At 42.3% G+C, this 17,502-nt stretch overlaps 1 protein-coding gene across 1 annotated transcript in view; it reads left to right on the top strand.

Moving 5' to 3' along the window:
• adamts3 (ADAM metallopeptidase with thrombospondin type 1 motif, 3) overlaps positions 1 to 17,502 on the top strand; it is a 384,520-nt gene that overhangs the window by 123,387 nt on the left and 243,631 nt on the right. The window contains exons 6-7 of the mRNA XM_041869483.2: positions 13,891 to 13,974; positions 14,468 to 14,624. Of these exons, the coding sequence (XP_041725417.2) occupies positions 13,891 to 13,974; positions 14,468 to 14,624 (241 nt within the window). The remainder of the gene's footprint in view (positions 1 to 13,890; positions 13,975 to 14,467; positions 14,625 to 17,502) is intronic.

Here is a 17,502-nt window from a genome sequence, read left to right as displayed (position 1 = left end):
TTCTCTTATCTAACTCTAACCCTCATTATAAGTCATTTCTCTTATCTAACTCTAAAACTTATTGTTAGTCACTTCTCGTATATAACTCTAACCCTTATTGTTAGTCACTTCTCTTATCTAACCTTCATTATAAGTCACTTGTCTTATCTAACTCTAACCCTCATTGTAAGTCACTTCTCTTATCTAACTCTAATCCTCATTATAAGTCACGTCTCTTATCTAACTCTAACCCTTATTATAAGTCACTTCTCTTATCTATCTCTAACCCTTACTGTTAGTCACTTCTTCTCTTATCTAACTCTAACCCTTATTGTTAGTCACTTCTCTTATCTAACTCTAACCCTCATTATAAGTCACTTCTCTTATCTAACTCTAACCCTTATTGTTAGTCACTTCTCTTATCTAACCTTCATTATAAGTCACTTGTCTTATCTAACTCTAACCCTCATTGTAAGTCACTTCTCTTATCTAACTCTAATCCTCATTATAAGTCACTTCTCTTATCTAACTCTAACCCTTATTGTTAGTCACTTCTCTTATCTAACTCTCATTATAATTCAATTCTCTTATCTAACTCTAACCCTCATTGTTAGTTATTTCTTCTCTTATCTAACTCTAACCCTTATTTTTAGTCACTTTATCTCTTTTCTAACTCAAACGCTTATTGTTAGTCAATTCTCTTATCTAACTCTAACCCTCATTGTAAATCACTTCTCTTATCTAAGTCTAACCCTTACTGTTAGTCACTTCTTCTCTTATCTAACTCTAATCCTCATTATAAGTCACTTCTCCTATCTAACTCTAACCCTCATTGTTAGTCACTTCTTCTCTTATCTAAATCTAACCCTCATTGTAAGTCACTTCTCTTATCTAAGTCTAACCCTTACTGTTAGTCACTTCTTTTCTTATCTAACTCTAACCCTCACTATAAGTCACTTCTCTTTTCTAACTCTAACCCTCATTATAAGTCACTTCTCTTATTTAACTGTAACCCTTATTGTTAGTCACTTCTCTTATCTAACCTTCATTATAAGTCACTTGTCTTATCTAACTCTAAACCTCATTGTAAGTCACTTCTCTTATCTAACTCTAATCCTCATTATAAGTCACTTCTCTTATCTAACTCTAACCCTCATTGTTAGTCACTTCTGTTATGTAACTCTAATCCTCATTATAAGTCACTTCTCTTATCTAACTCTAACCCTCATTGTTAGTCACTTCTGTTATGTAACTCTAACGCTTATTGTGAGGTCAATTCTCTTATCTAACTCTAACCCTCATTATAATTCAATTATCTTATCTAACTCTAACCCTTATTGTAAGTCACTTCTCTTATCTAACTCTAATCCTCATTATACGTCACTTATCTTATCTAACTCTAACCCTCATTGTTAGTCACTTCTTCTCTTTTCTAACTCAAATGCTTATTGTTAGTCACTTCTCTTATCTATCTCTAACCCTCTTTATAAGTCACTTCTCTTATCTAACTCTAACCCTCATTATAAGTCACTTCTCTTATTTAACTGTAACCCTTATTGTTAGTCACTTCTCTTATCTAACTCTAACCCTTACTGTTAGTCACTTCTCTTATCTAACTCTAACCCTTATTGTTAGTCACTTCTTCTCTTATCTAACTCTAACCCTCACTATAAGTCACTTCTCTTTTCTAACTCTAACCCTCATTATAAGTCACTTCTCTTATTTAACTGTAACCCTTATTGTTAGTCACTTCTCTTATCTAACTCTAACCCTTACTGTGAGTCACTTCTCTTATCTAACTCTAACCCTTATTATAAGTAACTTCTCTTATCTAACTCTAACCCTCATTGTTAGTCACTTCTGTTATGTAACTCTAATCCTCATTATAAGTCACTTCTCTTATCTAACTCTAACCCTCATTGTAAGTCACTTCTCTTATCTATCTCTAACCCTTACTGTTAGTCAATTCTCTTATCCAACTCTAACCCTCATTATAAGTCACTTCTCTTATCTAACTCTAACCCTTACTGTTAGTCACTTCTTCTCTTATCTAACTCTAATCCTCATTATACGTCACTTATCTTATCTAACTCTAACCCTCATTGTTAGTCACTTCTTCTCTTTTCTAACTCAAATGCTTATTGTTAGTCACTTCTCTTATCTATCTCTAACCCTCTTTATAAGTCACTTCTCTTATCTAACTCTAACCCTTACTGTTAGACACTTCTTCTCTTATCTAACTCTAACCCTTATTGTTAGTCACTTCTCTTATCTAACTCTAATCCTCATTATACGTCACTTCTCTTATCTAACTCTAACCCTCATTGTTAGTCACTTCTTCTCTTATTTAACTCTAACCCTCATTGTTAGTCACTTCTCTTATCTATCTCTAACCCTTACTGTCAGTCACTTCTTCTCTTATCTAACTCTAACCCTTATTGTTAGTCACGTCTCTTATCTAACTCTAATCCTCATTATAAGTCACTTCTCTTATCTATCTCTAACCCTTATTGTTTGTCACTTCTCTTATCTAACTCTCATTATAATTCACTTCTCTTATCTAACTCTAACCCTCATTATAAGTCACTTCTCTTATCTAACTGTAACCCTCATTATAATTCACTTCTGTTATGTAACTCTAACCCTTATTGTTAGTCACTTCTCTTATCTAACTCTAACCCTCATTGTTAGTCACTTCTTCTCTTATCTAACTCTAACCCTCATTGTAAGTCACTTCTCTTATCTAAGTCTAACCCTTACTGTTAGTCACTTCTTCTCTTATCTAACTCTAATCCTCATTATAAGTCATTTCTCTTATCTAACTCTAAAACGTATTGTTAGTCACTTCTCTTATCTAACTCTAACCCTTACTGTTAGTCACTTCTGTTATGTAACTCTAATCCTCATTATAAGTCACTTCTCTTATCTAACTCTAACCCTCATTGTAAGTCACTTCTCTTATCTAACTCTAACCCTTACTGTTAGTCACTTCTTCTCTTATTTAACTCTAACCCTCATTATACGTCACTTATCTTATCTAACTCTAACCCTCATTTTTAGTCACTTCTTCTCGTATCTAACTCTAACCCTCATTATATGTCACCTCTTATCTAACTCTAACCCTCATTGTTAGTCAATTCTCTTATCTAACTCTATCCCTCATTATAAGTCACTTCTCTTATCTAACTCTAACCCTTACTGTTAGCCACTTCTTCTCTTATCTAACTCTAACCCTCATTGTTAGTCACTTCTCTTATTTAACTCTAACCCTCATAAGTCACTTCTCTTATCTAACTCTAACCCTCATTGTTAGTCACTTCTCTTCACTTTCTCTGTTTCCTCCTGATACATTTTGCTCTGTGTACTGTACCATTCAAAAGTTTGGACACACCTTCTCATTCAAGGGTTTTTCTTTATTTGAACTATTTCCTATATTGTAGAATAATAGTGAATAATTCAAAACTATGAAATAACAAATATGGAATCATATTGTAACCAGAAAAGTGTTAAACAAATGAAAATATATTTTATATTTGAGATTCTTCAAATAGCCACCCCTTTGCCTTGATGACAGCTTTGCACACTCTTGGCATTCTCTCAACCAGCTTCACCTGGAATGCTTTTCCAACAGTCTTGAAGGAGTTCCCACATATGCTGAGCACTTGTTGGCTGCTTTTCCTTCACTCTGTGGTCCAACTCATCCCAAAACATTTCAATTGGGTTGAGGTCGGGGGATTTCGGAGGCCAGGTCTTCTGATGCAGCACTCCATCTCTCTCCTTCTTTGTCAAATAGCCCTTACAAGACCTGGATGTGTGTTGGGTCATTGTTCTGTTGAAAAACAAATGATTGTCCCAATAAGCCCAAACCAGATGGGTATCACAGCAGAATGCTGTTAAGTGTGCCTTGAATTCTAAATAAATCACTGACAGTGTCACCAGCAAAGTACCCCCACACCATCACACCTCATCCTCCATGCTTCACGGTGGGAACTACACATGCAGAGATCATACGTTCACCTACACTGCATCTCAGAAAGACACAACGGTTGTAACCAAAAATATCGAATCTGGACTCCAGACCAAAGGACAGATTTCCACCAGTCTTATGTCCATTGCTCATGTTTCTTGTCCCAAGCAAGTCTCTTCTTCTTATTGGTGTTCTTTAGTAGTGGTTTCTTTGCAGCAATTCGACCATGAAGGCCTGATTCACGCAGTCTCCTCTGAAAAGTTGATGTTGAGATGTGTCCGTTACTTGAACTCTGTGAAGCACTTATTTGGGCTGCAATTTCTGAAGCTGGTATCTCTAATGAACGTATCCTCTACAGCAGAGGTAACTCTGGGTCTTCCATTCCTGTGGCGGTCCTCATGAGAGCCAGTTTCATCATAGTGCTTGATGGTTTTTGCGATTGCAATTGAAGAAACGTTCAAAGTTCTTGACATTTTCTGTATTGACTGACCTTCATGTCTTAAAGAAATTATGGACTGTCGTTTGTCTTTGATTATTTGAGCTGTTCTTGCCACAATATGGACTTGGTATTTTACCAAATAGGGCTATCTTCTGTATACCCCCCGCCATCCCCCCCCACCACCACCTTCATTTTGCTGGACCCCAGGAAGAGTAGCTGCTGCCTTGGCAGGAACTAATGGGGATCCATAATAAATACAAATACAAATTACACACAGCAGAGTACATTTACATTTTAGTCATTTAGCAGACGCTCTTATCCAGAGCGACTTAGAGTTAGTTTTTTATTAGTTTTTTTTCATACTGGCCCCCCCGTGGGAAACGAACCCACATCCCTGCCAGCCAAACCCTCCCCGACCTTGGACCAATTGTGCGCCGCCCATGGGTCTCCCGGTCGCGGCCGGCTGCGACAGAGCCTGGACTCGAACCAGGATCTCTAGTGGCACAGCTAGCACTGCGATGCAGTGCCTTAGACCACTGCGCCACTCAGGAGTAGGGCTAGCTTCCTTTAGTAACATGACACACAGCAGAGTAGGGCTAGCTTCCTTTATGATCATGACCCACAGCAGAGTAGGGCTAGCTTCCTTTATGATCATGACCCACATCAGAGTAGGGCTAGCTTCCTTTATGATCATGACCCACATCAGAGTAGGGCTAGCTTCCTTTATGATCATGACCCACATCAGAGTAGGGCTAGCTTCCTTTATGATCATGACCCACAGCAGAGTAGAGCTAGCTTCCTTTATGATCATGACCCACAGCAGAGTAGGGCTAGCTTCCTTTATGATCATGACCCACAGCAGAGTAGGGCTAGCTTCCTTTAGTTACATGACACACAGCAGAGTAGGGCTAGCTTCCTTTATGATCATGACCCACATCAGAGTAGGGCTAGCTTCCTTTATGATCATGACCCACAGCAGAGTAGGGCTAGCTTCCTTTATGACCGTGACCCACAGCAGAGTAGGGCTAGCTTCCTTTATGATCATGACCCACATCAGAGTAGGGCTAGCTTCCTTTATTATCATGACCCACATCAGAGTAGGGCTAGCTTCCTTTATGATCATGACCCACATCAGAGTAGGGCTAGCTTCCTTTATGACCGTGACCCACAGCAGAGTAGAGCTAGCTTCCTTTAGTAACATGACACACAGCAGAGTAGGGCTAGCTTCCTTTAGTAACATGACACACAGCAGAGTAGGGCTAGCTTCCTTTAGTAACATGACACACAGCAGAGTAGGGCTAGCTTCCTTTAGTAACATGACACACAGCAGAGTAGGGCTAGCTTCCTTTAGTAACATGACACACAGCAGAGTAGGGCTAGCTTCCTTTATGACCGTGACACACATCAGAGTAGGGCTAGCATCCTTTATGACCGTGACCCACATCAGAGTAGAGCTAGCTTCCTTTAGTAACATGACCCACAGCAGAGTAGGGCTAGCTTCCTTTAGTTACATGACCCACATCAGAGTAGAGCTAGCTTCCTTTAGTAACATGACCCACAGCAGAGTAGGGCTAGCTTCCTTTATGACCGTGACCCACAGCAGAGTAGGGCTAGCTTCCTTTAGTAACATGACCCACAGCAGAGTAGGGCTAGCTTCCTTTAGTTACATGACCCACATCAGAGTAGAGCTAGCTTCCTTTAGTAACATGACCCACAGCAGAGTAGGGCTAGCTTCCTTTATGACCGTGACCCACAGCAGAGTAGGGCTAGCTTCCTTTAGTAACATGACCCACAGCAGAGTAGGGCTAGCTTCCTTTAGTAACATGACCCACAGCAGAGTAGGGCTAGCTTCCTTTAGTAACATGACCCACAGCAGAGTAGGGCTAGCTTCCTTTATGACCGTGACCCACAGCAGAGTAGGGCTAGCTTCCTTTATGATCATGACCCACAGCAGAGTAGGGCTAGCTTCCTTTATGACCATGACCCACATCAGAGTAGGGCTAGCTTCCTTTAGTTACATGACCCACAGCAGAGTAGGGCTAGCTTCCTTTATGATCATGACCCACAGCAGAGTAGGGCTAGCTTCCTTTATGATCATGACCCACAGCAGAGTAGGGCTAGCTTCCTTTATGACCGTGACCCACAGCAGAGTAGAGCTAGCTTCCTTTAGTAACATGACACACAGCAGAGTAGGGCTAGCTTCCTTTAGTAACATGACACACAGCAGAGTAGGGCTAGCTTCCTTTAGTTACATGACCCACATCAGAGTAGAGCTAGCTTCCTTTAGTAACATGACCCACATCAGAGTAGGGCTAGCTTCCTTTATGACCGTGACCCACAGCAGAGTAGGGCTAGCTTCCTTTAGTAACATGACACACAGCAGAGTAGGGCTAGCTTCCTTTATGACCGTGACCCACAGCAGAGTAGGGCTAGCTTCCTTTAGTTACATGACACACATCAGAGTAGGGCTAGCTTCCTTTATGACCGTGACCCACAGCAGAGTAGGGCTAGCTTCCTTTAGTAACATGACCCACAGCAGAGTAGGGCTAGCTTCCTTTATGATCATGACCCACAGCAGAGTAGGGCTAGCTTCCTTTATGATCATGACCCACAGCAGAGTAGGGCTAGCTTCCTTTATGACCGTGACCCACAGCAGAGTAGGGCTAGCTTCCTTTATGATCATGACCCACAGCAGAGTAGGGCTAGCTTCCTTTATGATCATGACCCACAGCAGAGTAGGGCTAGCTTCCTTTAGTTACATGACCCACAGCAGAGTAGGGCTAGCTTCCTTTAGTTACATGACCCACATCAGAGTAGGGCTAGCTTCCTTTAGTAACATGACCCACAGCAGAGTAGGGCTAGCTTCCTTTAGTAACATGACACACAGCAGAGTAGGGCTAGCTTCCTTTAGTTACATGACCCACAGCAGAGTAGGGCTAGCTTCCTTTAGTAACATGACACACAGCAGAGTAGGGCTAGCTTCCTTCAGTACCATGACACACATCAGAGCAGGGCTGTATACTATATTATTGTTGTATACTGGTCCTAGCTGGTGAGGTGTTTGTTGCTTTTATGTATTTAGTTTAGTTTTTGTGCTCTTGCCCTGTCTGTCTGCGTGCTACGTGTCTGGCTTGCCGTTCCAAATAAAATGGAATATTTTTCTCTCAAATAATTTTACAAACTGTTCGCTAGGTGTAGGCAAGACCATAAGCAAATAGATAAACTGAGATATTACTAAAGAGTTAATCAAGGTGATTTTTCCACAAATAGACAAGTGTTTACCTTTCCATGGTAGCAAGATCTGATCTATTTTTGCTAGCTTTCTATTAAAATGTATTGGAATGAGATAATGTCTTTCTTTCGGGATATGTATACTGAGTATATCCACATCACCATCAGACCATTTTATTGGTAAACTACATGGGAATGTAAAAATTGAATTCTTTATTGATCCAATACGTAATATAGTACACTTATCATAATTTGGTTGTAATCCAGAGAGGTTAGAAAAATTATCTAGACTCTCTATGAGGCTGTGGAGGGATTCAAGTTGTGGATTTAAAAGAAAACATGAATCATCAGCGTACAATGACACCTTTGTTTTTATGCCCTGGATTTCTAATCCCTTGATATTATTGTTGGATCTGAATTTAATAGCTAACATTTCAATGGCCATAATAAATAGATATGCCGATAGTGGACAACCTTGTTTTACTCCTCTTGACAGTTTAAAACTTTCTGAGAAGTAGCCATTATTTACTATTTTACACCTAGGGTTATTATACATGATTTTAACCCATTTCATAAGAGATTCTCCAAAATTGAAATGCTCCAGGCATTTATATATAAACTCCAGTCGTACTTTACATGTTGCTCTGTCTATCTGTCTATCTGTCTGTCTGTCTGTCTGCGTTCTACATGTTGCTTGTCCTATGTTGCTCTGTCTGTCTGTCTGTCTGTCTGTCTGTCTGTCTGCGTTCTACATGTTGCTTGTCCTATGTTGCTCTGTCTGAAAACAGATACTTATTTACATTAGTATTCAGACCCTTTGCTATGAGACTCGAAATTGAGTTCAGGTGCTGGGAATAAAAATAAAAATGTAGGACAAAACACACGACGAGACACACCAACACTACATAGAGAGACACCACAACACTACATAAAGAGAGACGCCACAACACTACATAAAGAGAGACGCCACAACACTACATTAAGAGAGACACCACAACACTACATAAAGAGAGACACCACAACACTACATAAAGAGAGACACCACAACACTACATAAAGAGAGACACCACAACACTACATAAAGAGAGACACCACAACACTACATAAAGAGAGACACCACAACACTACATAAAGAGAGACACCAACACTACATAGAGAGACACCACAACACTACATAAAGAGAGACACCACAACACTACATAAAGAGAGACACCACAACACTACATAAAGAGAGACACCACAACACTACATAAAGAGAGACACCACAACACTACATAAAGAGAGACGCCACAACACTACATAAAGAGAGACACCACAACACTACATAAAGAGAGACTCCACAACACTACATAAAGAGAGACGCCACAACACTACATAAAGAGAGACACCACAACACTACATAAGAGACACCACAACACTACATAAAGAGAGACACCACAACACTACATAAAGAGAGACACCACAACACTACATAAAGAGAGACGCCACAACACTACATAAAGAGAGACACCACAACACTACATAAAGAGAGACACCACAACACTACATGAAGAGAGACACCACAACACTACATAAAGAGAGACACCACAACACTACATAAAGAGAGACACCACAACACTACATAAAGAGAGACACCACAACACTACATAGAGAGAGACGCCACAACACTACATAAAGAGAGACACCACAACACTACATAAAGAGAGACGCCACAACACTACATAAAGAGAGACGCCACAACACTACATAAAGAGAGACGCCACAACACTACATAAAGAGAGACACCACAACACTACATAAAGAGAGACACCACAACACTACATAAAGAGAGACACCACAACACTACATAAAGAGAGACACCACAACACTACATAGAGAGACACCACAACACTACATAAAGAGAGACACCAACACTACATAAAGAGAGACACCACAACACTACATAAAGAGAGACGCCACAACACTACATAAAGAGAGACGCCACAACACTACATAAAGAGAGACACCACAACACTACATAAAGAGAGACACCACAACACTACATAAAGAGAGACACCACAACACTACATAAAGAGAGACACCACAACACTACATAAAGAGAGACACCAACACTACATAAAGAGAGACACCACAACACTACATAAAGAGAGACACCACAACACTACATAGAGAGACACCAACACTACATAAAGAGAGACACCAACACTACATAAAGAGAGACACACCAACACTACATAAAGAGAGACCTAAGACAACAACATAGCATGTGACAATGCAGAGAGATCCTTGATGAAAACCTGCTCCAGAGCGCTCAGGACCTCAGACTGGGGCGAAGGTTCCCCTTCCAACAGGACAATGACCCTAAGCACACAGCCAAGACAATGCAGGAGTGGCTTCGGGACAAGTCTCTGAATCTCATTGAGTGGCCCAGCCAGAGCCCGGACTTGAACCTGATCGAACATCGCTGGAGAGACCCATCCAACTTCACAGAGCTTGAGAGGATCTGCAGAGAAGAATGGGAGAAACTCCCCAAATGCAGGTGTGCCAAGCTTGTAGCGTCATAGCCAAGAAGACTCGAGGCTGTAATTGCTGCCAAAGGTGCTTCAACTGAGTAAAGGGTCTGAATTCTGATGTAAATGTGATATTTCCGGTTTTTATTTTTAATACATTTGCAAAAATTTCTAAAACCTGTTTTTGCTTTGTCATTATGGGGTATTGTGTGTAGATTGATGAGGAAAAAAACAATTTTAGAATAAGGCTGTAACGTAACAAAATGTGGAAAAAGTCAAGGGGTCAGAATACTTTCCGAATGAACTGTACATGTCACTTGTCCTATGTTGCTCTGGACAAGTAACAGACACACAGACAGACAGAGCAACATAGGACAAGTAAGATACAGACAGACAGAGAGACATAGGACAAGTAAGATACAGAGAGACAGAGAGACATAGGACAAGTAAGATACAGAGAGACAGAGAGACATAGGACAAGTAAGATACAGAGAGACAGAGAGACATAGGACAAGTAAGATACAGAGAGACAGACAGAGAGATGTAGCAGATGTCTGACTGCTACATGTTACTTGTCCTATGTTGCTCTGTCTGTCTGTCTGTCTGTCTGTCTGTCTGTTACTTTTCCTATGTTGCTCTGTCTGTCTGTCTGTCTGTCTGTCTGTTGCTTGTTCTATGTTTCTCTGCATGTTCTCGCTGCTCATTGTCTGTCTCTATTGTTATTGTAATAGTTTTTAATAACCTGCTCAGGGACTGTGGTTGAAAATTAGCCGTCACTTTTACTGAAATGATTAATGTGCATTGTCCCTGTAAAAAAATAAAATAAACTCAACCTGTCTAAATCTCTCGGAACCTCTCTAAACCTTTCTGAATCTCTCTGAACCTCTCTAAACCTGTCTGAATCTCTCTGAACCTCTCTAAACATGTCTGAATCTCTCTGAAACTCTCTAAATATGTCTGAATCTCTCTGAACCTCTCTAAACCTGTCTGAATCTCGCTGAACCTCTCTAAACATGTCTGAATCTCTCTGAACCTCTCTAAACATGTCTGAATCTCTCTGAACCATTCTAAACCTGTCTGAATCTCTCTGAACCTCTCTAAACCTGTCTGAATCTCTCTGAACCTCTCTAAACCTGTCTGAATCTCTCTGAACCTCTCTAAACATGTCTGAATCTCGCTGAACCTTTCTAAACCTGTCTGAATCTCTCTGAACCTCTCTAAACCTGTCTGAATCTCTCTGAACCTCTCTAAACCTGTCTGAATCTCTCTGAACCTTTCTAAACCTGTCTGAATCCCTCTGAACCTCTCTAAACCTATCTGAATCTCGCTGAACCTCTCTAAACCTGTCTGAATCTCTCTGAACCTCTCTAAACATGTCTGAATCTCGCTGAACCTTTCTAAACCTGTCTGAATCTCTCTGAACCTCTCTAAACCTGTCTGAATCTCTCTGAACCTCTCTAAACCTGTCTGAATCTCTCTGAACCTCTCTAAACCTGTCTGAATCTCTCTGAACCTCTCTAAACCTGTCTGAATCTCGCTGAACCTCTCTAAACCTGTCTGAATCTCGCTGAACCTCTCTAAAGCTGTGTGTACTGGCGCGAGGTCAGATGTGTGATCCAGCCATTACAAGGTCTAGCTTCTCTTCTCACCTACAGAAGAGACCAGATGTGTGAGGCAGAGTGGATGCCCAGGATGCTCCACTGTTCGTCATACAATGTACAGGAATTGAATAATAATATGTCAGTAACCCTGTAGGGTAGAACTCTGGGTCATCAGGGTTGTCTCTATATTTCCTGTCCTCTCTAATGTGAAGCATCCCAATCTGCCATCTGGAGAGAAGATAACCCACTGTATGAGTCAAAGAAGATGTGAAGGAGAGAGACTTTGTATTCAATGCATTGTCTCCTCCTCACGCCTCGACTAATACTGTCTTACTGTCTGTTTCAATACTGTCTTACTGTCTGTTTCAGTACTGTCTGACTGCCTGTTTCAGTTCTACATTGCTGTGTGTTTCAGTCCTGTCTTACTGTCTGTTTCAATACTGTCTAACTGTATGTTTTAATACTGTCTTACTGTCTATTTCAATACTGTCTTACTGTCTGTTTCAGTACTGTCTGACTGCCTGTTTCAGTTCTACATTGCTGTGTGTTTCAGTCCTGTCTTACTGTCTGTTTCAATACTGTCTGACTGTCTGTTTCAATACTGTCTTACTGTCTGTTTCAATACTGTCTTACCGTCTGTTTCAATACTGTCTTACTGTCTGTTTCAATACTGTCTGACTGTCTGTTTCAATACTGTCTTACTGTCTGTTTCAATACTGTCTTACTGTCTGTTTCAATACTGTCTGACTGTCTGTTTCAATACTGTCTTACTGTCTGTTTCAATACTGTCTTACTGTCTGTTTCAGCACTGTCTGACTGCCTGTTTCAGTTCTGCATTGCTGTGTGTTTCAGTCCTGTCTTACTGTCTGTTTCAATACTGTCTTACTGTCTGTTTCAATACTGTCTTACTGTCTGTTTCAATACTGTCTTACTGTCTGTTTCAGTACTGTCTGACTGCCTGTTTCAGTTCTACATTGCTGTGTGTTTCAGTCCTGTCTTACTGTCTGTTTCAATACTGTCTGACTGTCTGTTTCAATACTGTCTTACTGTCTATTTCAATACTGTCTTACTGTCTGTTTCAATACTGTCTTACTGTCTGTTTCAATACTGTCTTATTGTCTGTTTCAATACTGTCTTACTGTCTGTTTCAATACTGTCTTACTGTCTGTTTCAATACTGTCTTACTGTCTGTTTCAATACTGTCTTACTGTCTGTTTCAATACTGTCTTACTGTCTGTTTCAGTACTGTCTGACTGCCTGTTTCAGTTCTACATTGCTGTGTGTTTCAGTCCTGTCTTACTGTCTGTTTCAATACTGTCTGACTGTCTGTTTCAATATTGTGTTACTGTCTGTTTCAATACTGTCTTACCATCTGTTTCAATACTGTCTTACTGTCTGTTTCAATACTGTCTGACTGTCTGTTTCAATACTGTCTTACTGTCTGTTTCAATACTGTCTTACTGTCTGTTTCAATACTGTCTTACTGTCTGTTTCAATACTGTCTTACTGTCTGTTTCAATACTGCCTTACTGTCTATTTCAATACTGTCTTACTGTCTGTTTCAGTACTGTCTGACTGCCTGTTTCAGTTCTACATTGCTGTGTGTTTCAGTCCTGTCTTACTGTCTGTTTCAATACTGTCTGACTGTCTGTTTCAATACTGTCTTACTGTCTGTTTCAATACTGTCTTACCGTCTGTTTCAATACTGTCTTACTGTCTGTTTCAATACTGTCTGACTGTCTGTTTCAATACTGTCTTACTGTCTGTTTCAATACTGTCTTACTGTCTGTTTCAATACTGTCTTACTGTCTGTTTCAATACTGTCTTACTGTCTATTTCAATACTGTCTTACTGTCTGTTTCAATACTGTATTACTGTCTGTTTCAATACTGTATTACTGTCTGTTTCAATACTGTCTTACTGTCTGTTTCAATACTGTCTTACTGTCTGTTTCAATACTGTCTGACTGCCTGTTTCAGTTCTACATTGCTGTGTGTTTCAGTCCTGTCTTACTGTCTGTTTCAATACTGTCTTACTGTCTGTTTCAGTCCTGTCTTGCTGTGTGTTTCAGTCCTGTCTGACTGCCTGTTTCAGTCCTGTATTGCTGTGTGTTTCAGTTCTGTCTTACCATCTGTTTCGGTCCTGTCTTGCTGTGTGTTTCAGGTGAATGAGATCTACCACGATGAGTCTCTAGGAGTCCATATCAACGTGGTGTTGGTGAGGATGATCATGCTGGGCTATGCTAAGGTAGGCTCTAAAGATACCACTTAGATAAGGTAGGCTGTAAAGATACCACTTAGATAAGGTAGGCTGTAAAGATACCACTTAGATAAGGTAGGCTCTAAAGATACCACTTAGATAAGGTAGGCTGTAAAGATACCACTTAGCAGATTATTCTATCCACAACCACAATACAGTGAGTCCGGTTTTGTGATGAACCAAAGGTCTGGTTGAATTTATTCTGCCACTGTGTCTTCTTATTGTCTCGGCCTTTAGGCATATATATCACGGTGTCAAGGCATATGAACTAACAGGTTATAGAGCAAACAGCACAATTATCACAACACATGGGTTGTAATATGGCTTTTTTGGGGGGCGGGGGGGGGCTTCCCCAGTGATTTTATCCACGCACCGCTACTGGTTACAGCATGGGTTTGTGATCCCTGAGGGAATTGAACCCACAACCTTGGTGTTGCTAGCACCATGCTATCATGTTCTAACAGTGTGTATGTCCTGTCAGTCCATCAGCCTGATAGAACGAGGGAACCCGTCCAGGAGTCTGGAGAACGTGTGTCGCTGGGCCTTGGTTCAGCAGAAGGCAGACCATGACCACTCTGAGCACCATGATCACGCCATCTTCCTGACCAGACAGGGCTTCGGACCCACAGGCATGCAGGGTAAGACCACGACCCCAGATCCCTAACCCTGACCCTAACCCCTACCCTGTACCTCTAACCCCCTGGCATGTAGGGTAGGTCCAGGATTACCCCATGTGTACTGTTTCCTCTTATTGACCTAGTTCCATCACCAGCTCCCTTCCTGTCCTGCTCTTATTGACCTAGTTCCATTACCAGCTCCCTTCCTGTCCTGCTCTTATTGACCTAGTTCCATCACCAGCTCCCTTCCTGTCCTGCTCTTATTGACCTAGTTCCATCACCAGCTCCCTTCCTGTCCTGCTCTTATTGACCTAGTTCCATCACCAGCTCCCTTCCTGTCCTGCTCTTATTGACCTAGTTCCATCACCAGCTCCCTTCCTGTCCTGCTCTTATTGACCTAGTTCCATCACCAGCTCCCTTCCTGTCCTGCTCTTATTGACCTAGTTCCATCACCAGCTCCCTTCCTGTCCTGCTCTTATTGACCTAGTTCCATCACCAGCTCCCTTCCTGTCCTGCTCTTATTGACCTAGTTCCATCACCAGCTCCCTTCCTGTCCTCCTCTTATTGACCTAGTTCCATCACCAGCTCCCTTCCTGTCCTGCTCTTATTGACCTAGTTCCATCACCAGCTCCCTTCCTGTCCTGCTCTTATTGACCTAGTTCCATCACCAGCTCCCTTCCTGTCCTGCTCTTATTGACCTAGTTCCATCACCAGCTCCCTTCCTGTCCTGCTCTTATTGACCTAGTTCCATCACCAGCTCCCTTCCTGTCCTGCTCTTATTGACCTAGTTCCATCACCAGCTCCCTTCCTGTCCTCCTCTTATTGACCTAGTTCCATCACCAGCTCCCTTCCTGTCCTCCTCTTATTGACCTAGTTCCATCACCAGCTCCCTTCCTGTCCTGCTCTTATTGACCTAGTTCCATCACCAGCTCCCTTCCTGTCCTGCTCTTATTGACCTAGTTCCATCACCAGCTCCCTTCCTGTCCTGCTCTTATTGACCTAGTTCCATCACCAGCTCCCTTCCTGTCCTGCTCTTATTGACCTAGTTCCATCACCAGCTCCCTTCCTGTCCTGCTCTTATTGACCTAGTTCCATCACCAGCTCCCTTCCTGTCCTCCTCTTATTGACCTAGTTCCATCACCAGCTCCCTTCCTGTCCTCCTCTTATTGACCTAGTTCCATCACCAGCTCCCTTCCTGTCCTCCTCTTATTGACCTAGTTCCATCACCAGCTCCCTTCCTGTCCTGCTCTTATTGACCTAGTTCCATCACCAGCTCCCTTCCTGTCCTGCTCTTATTGACCTAGTTCCATCACCAGCTCCCTTCCTGTCCTGCTCTTATTGACCTAGTTCCATCACCAGCTCCCTTCCTGTCCTGCTCTTATTGACCTAGTTCCATCACCAGCTCCCTTCCTGTCCTGCTCTTATTGACCTAGTTCCATCAACAGCTCCCTTCCTGTCCTCCTCTTATTGACCTAGTTCCATCACCAGCTCCCTTCCTGTCCTCCTCTTATTGACCTAGTTCCATCACCAGCTCCCTTCCTGTCCTGCTCTTATTGACCTAGTTCCATCACCAGCTCCCCTTCCTGTCCTCCTCTTATTGACCTAGTTCCATCACCAGCTCCCTTCCTGTCCTGCTCTTATTGACCTAGTTCCATCACCAGCTCCCTTCCTGTCCTGCTCTTATTGACCTAGTTCCATCACCAGCTCCCCTTCCTGTCCTGCTCTTATTGACCTAGTTCCATCACCAGCTCCCTTCCTGTCCTGCTCTTATTGACCTAGTTCCATCACCAGCTCCCTTCCTGTCCTCCTCTTATTGACCTAGTTCCATCACCAGCTCCCTTCCTGTCCTCCTCTTATTGACCTAGTTCCATCACCAGCTCCCTTCCTGTCCTGCTCTTATTGACCTAGTTCCATCACCAGCTCCCTTCCTGTCCTGCTCTTATTGACCTAGTTCCATTACCAGCTCCCTTCCTGTCCTCCTCTTATTGACCTAGTTCCATCACCAGCTCCCTTCCTGTCCTGCTCTTATTGACCTAGTTCCATTACCAGCTCCCTTCCTGTCCTGCTCTTATTGACCTAGTTCCATCACCAGCTCCCTTCCTGTCCTGCTCTTATTGACCTAGTTCCATCACCAGCTCCCCTTCCTGTCCTGCTCTTATTGACCTAGTTCCATCACCAGCTCCCTTCCTGTCCTGCTCTTATTGACCTAGTTCCATCACCAGCTCCCTTCCTGTCCTGCTCTTATTGACCTAGTTCCATCACCAGCTCCCTTCCTGTCCTCCTCTTATTGACCTAGTTCCATCACCAGCTCCCTTCCTGTCCTGCTCTTATTGACCTAGTTCCATCACCAGCTCCCTTCCTGTCCTCCTCTTATTGACCTAGTTCCATTACCAGCTCCCTTCCTGTCCTCCTCTTATTGACCTAGTTCCATCACCAGCTCCCTTCCTGTCCTGCTCTTATTGACCTAGTTCCATCACCAGCTCCCTTCCTGTCCTCCTCTTATTGACCTAGTTCCATCACCAGCTCCCTTCCTGTCCTCCTCTTATTGACCTAGTTCCATCACCAGCTCCCTTCCTGTCCTGCTCTTATTGACCTAGTTCCATCACCAGCTCCCTTCCTGTCCTCCTCTTATTGACCTAGTTCCATCACCAGCTCCCTTCCTGTCCTGCTCTTATTGACCTAGTTCCATTACCAGCTCCCTTCCTGTCCTGCTCTTATTGACCTAGTTCCATTACCAGCTCCCTTCCTGTCCTGCTCTTATTGACCTAGTTCCATTACCAGCTCCCTTCCTGTCCTCCTCTTATTGACCTAGTTCCATCACCAGCTCCCTTCCTGTCCTGCTCTTATTGACCTAGTTCCATCACCAGCTCCCTTCCTGTCCTCCTCTTATTGACCTAGT

This window comes from Coregonus clupeaformis, unplaced genomic scaffold, assembly GCF_020615455.1.
Source record: "Coregonus clupeaformis isolate EN_2021a unplaced genomic scaffold, ASM2061545v1 scaf0250, whole genome shotgun sequence".
Classification (NCBI taxonomy): domain Eukaryota; kingdom Metazoa; phylum Chordata; class Actinopteri; order Salmoniformes; family Salmonidae; genus Coregonus; species Coregonus clupeaformis.
The sequence above is the reverse complement of the archived record's forward strand: the minus strand, read 5'-3'. Positions and strand labels throughout refer to the sequence as shown.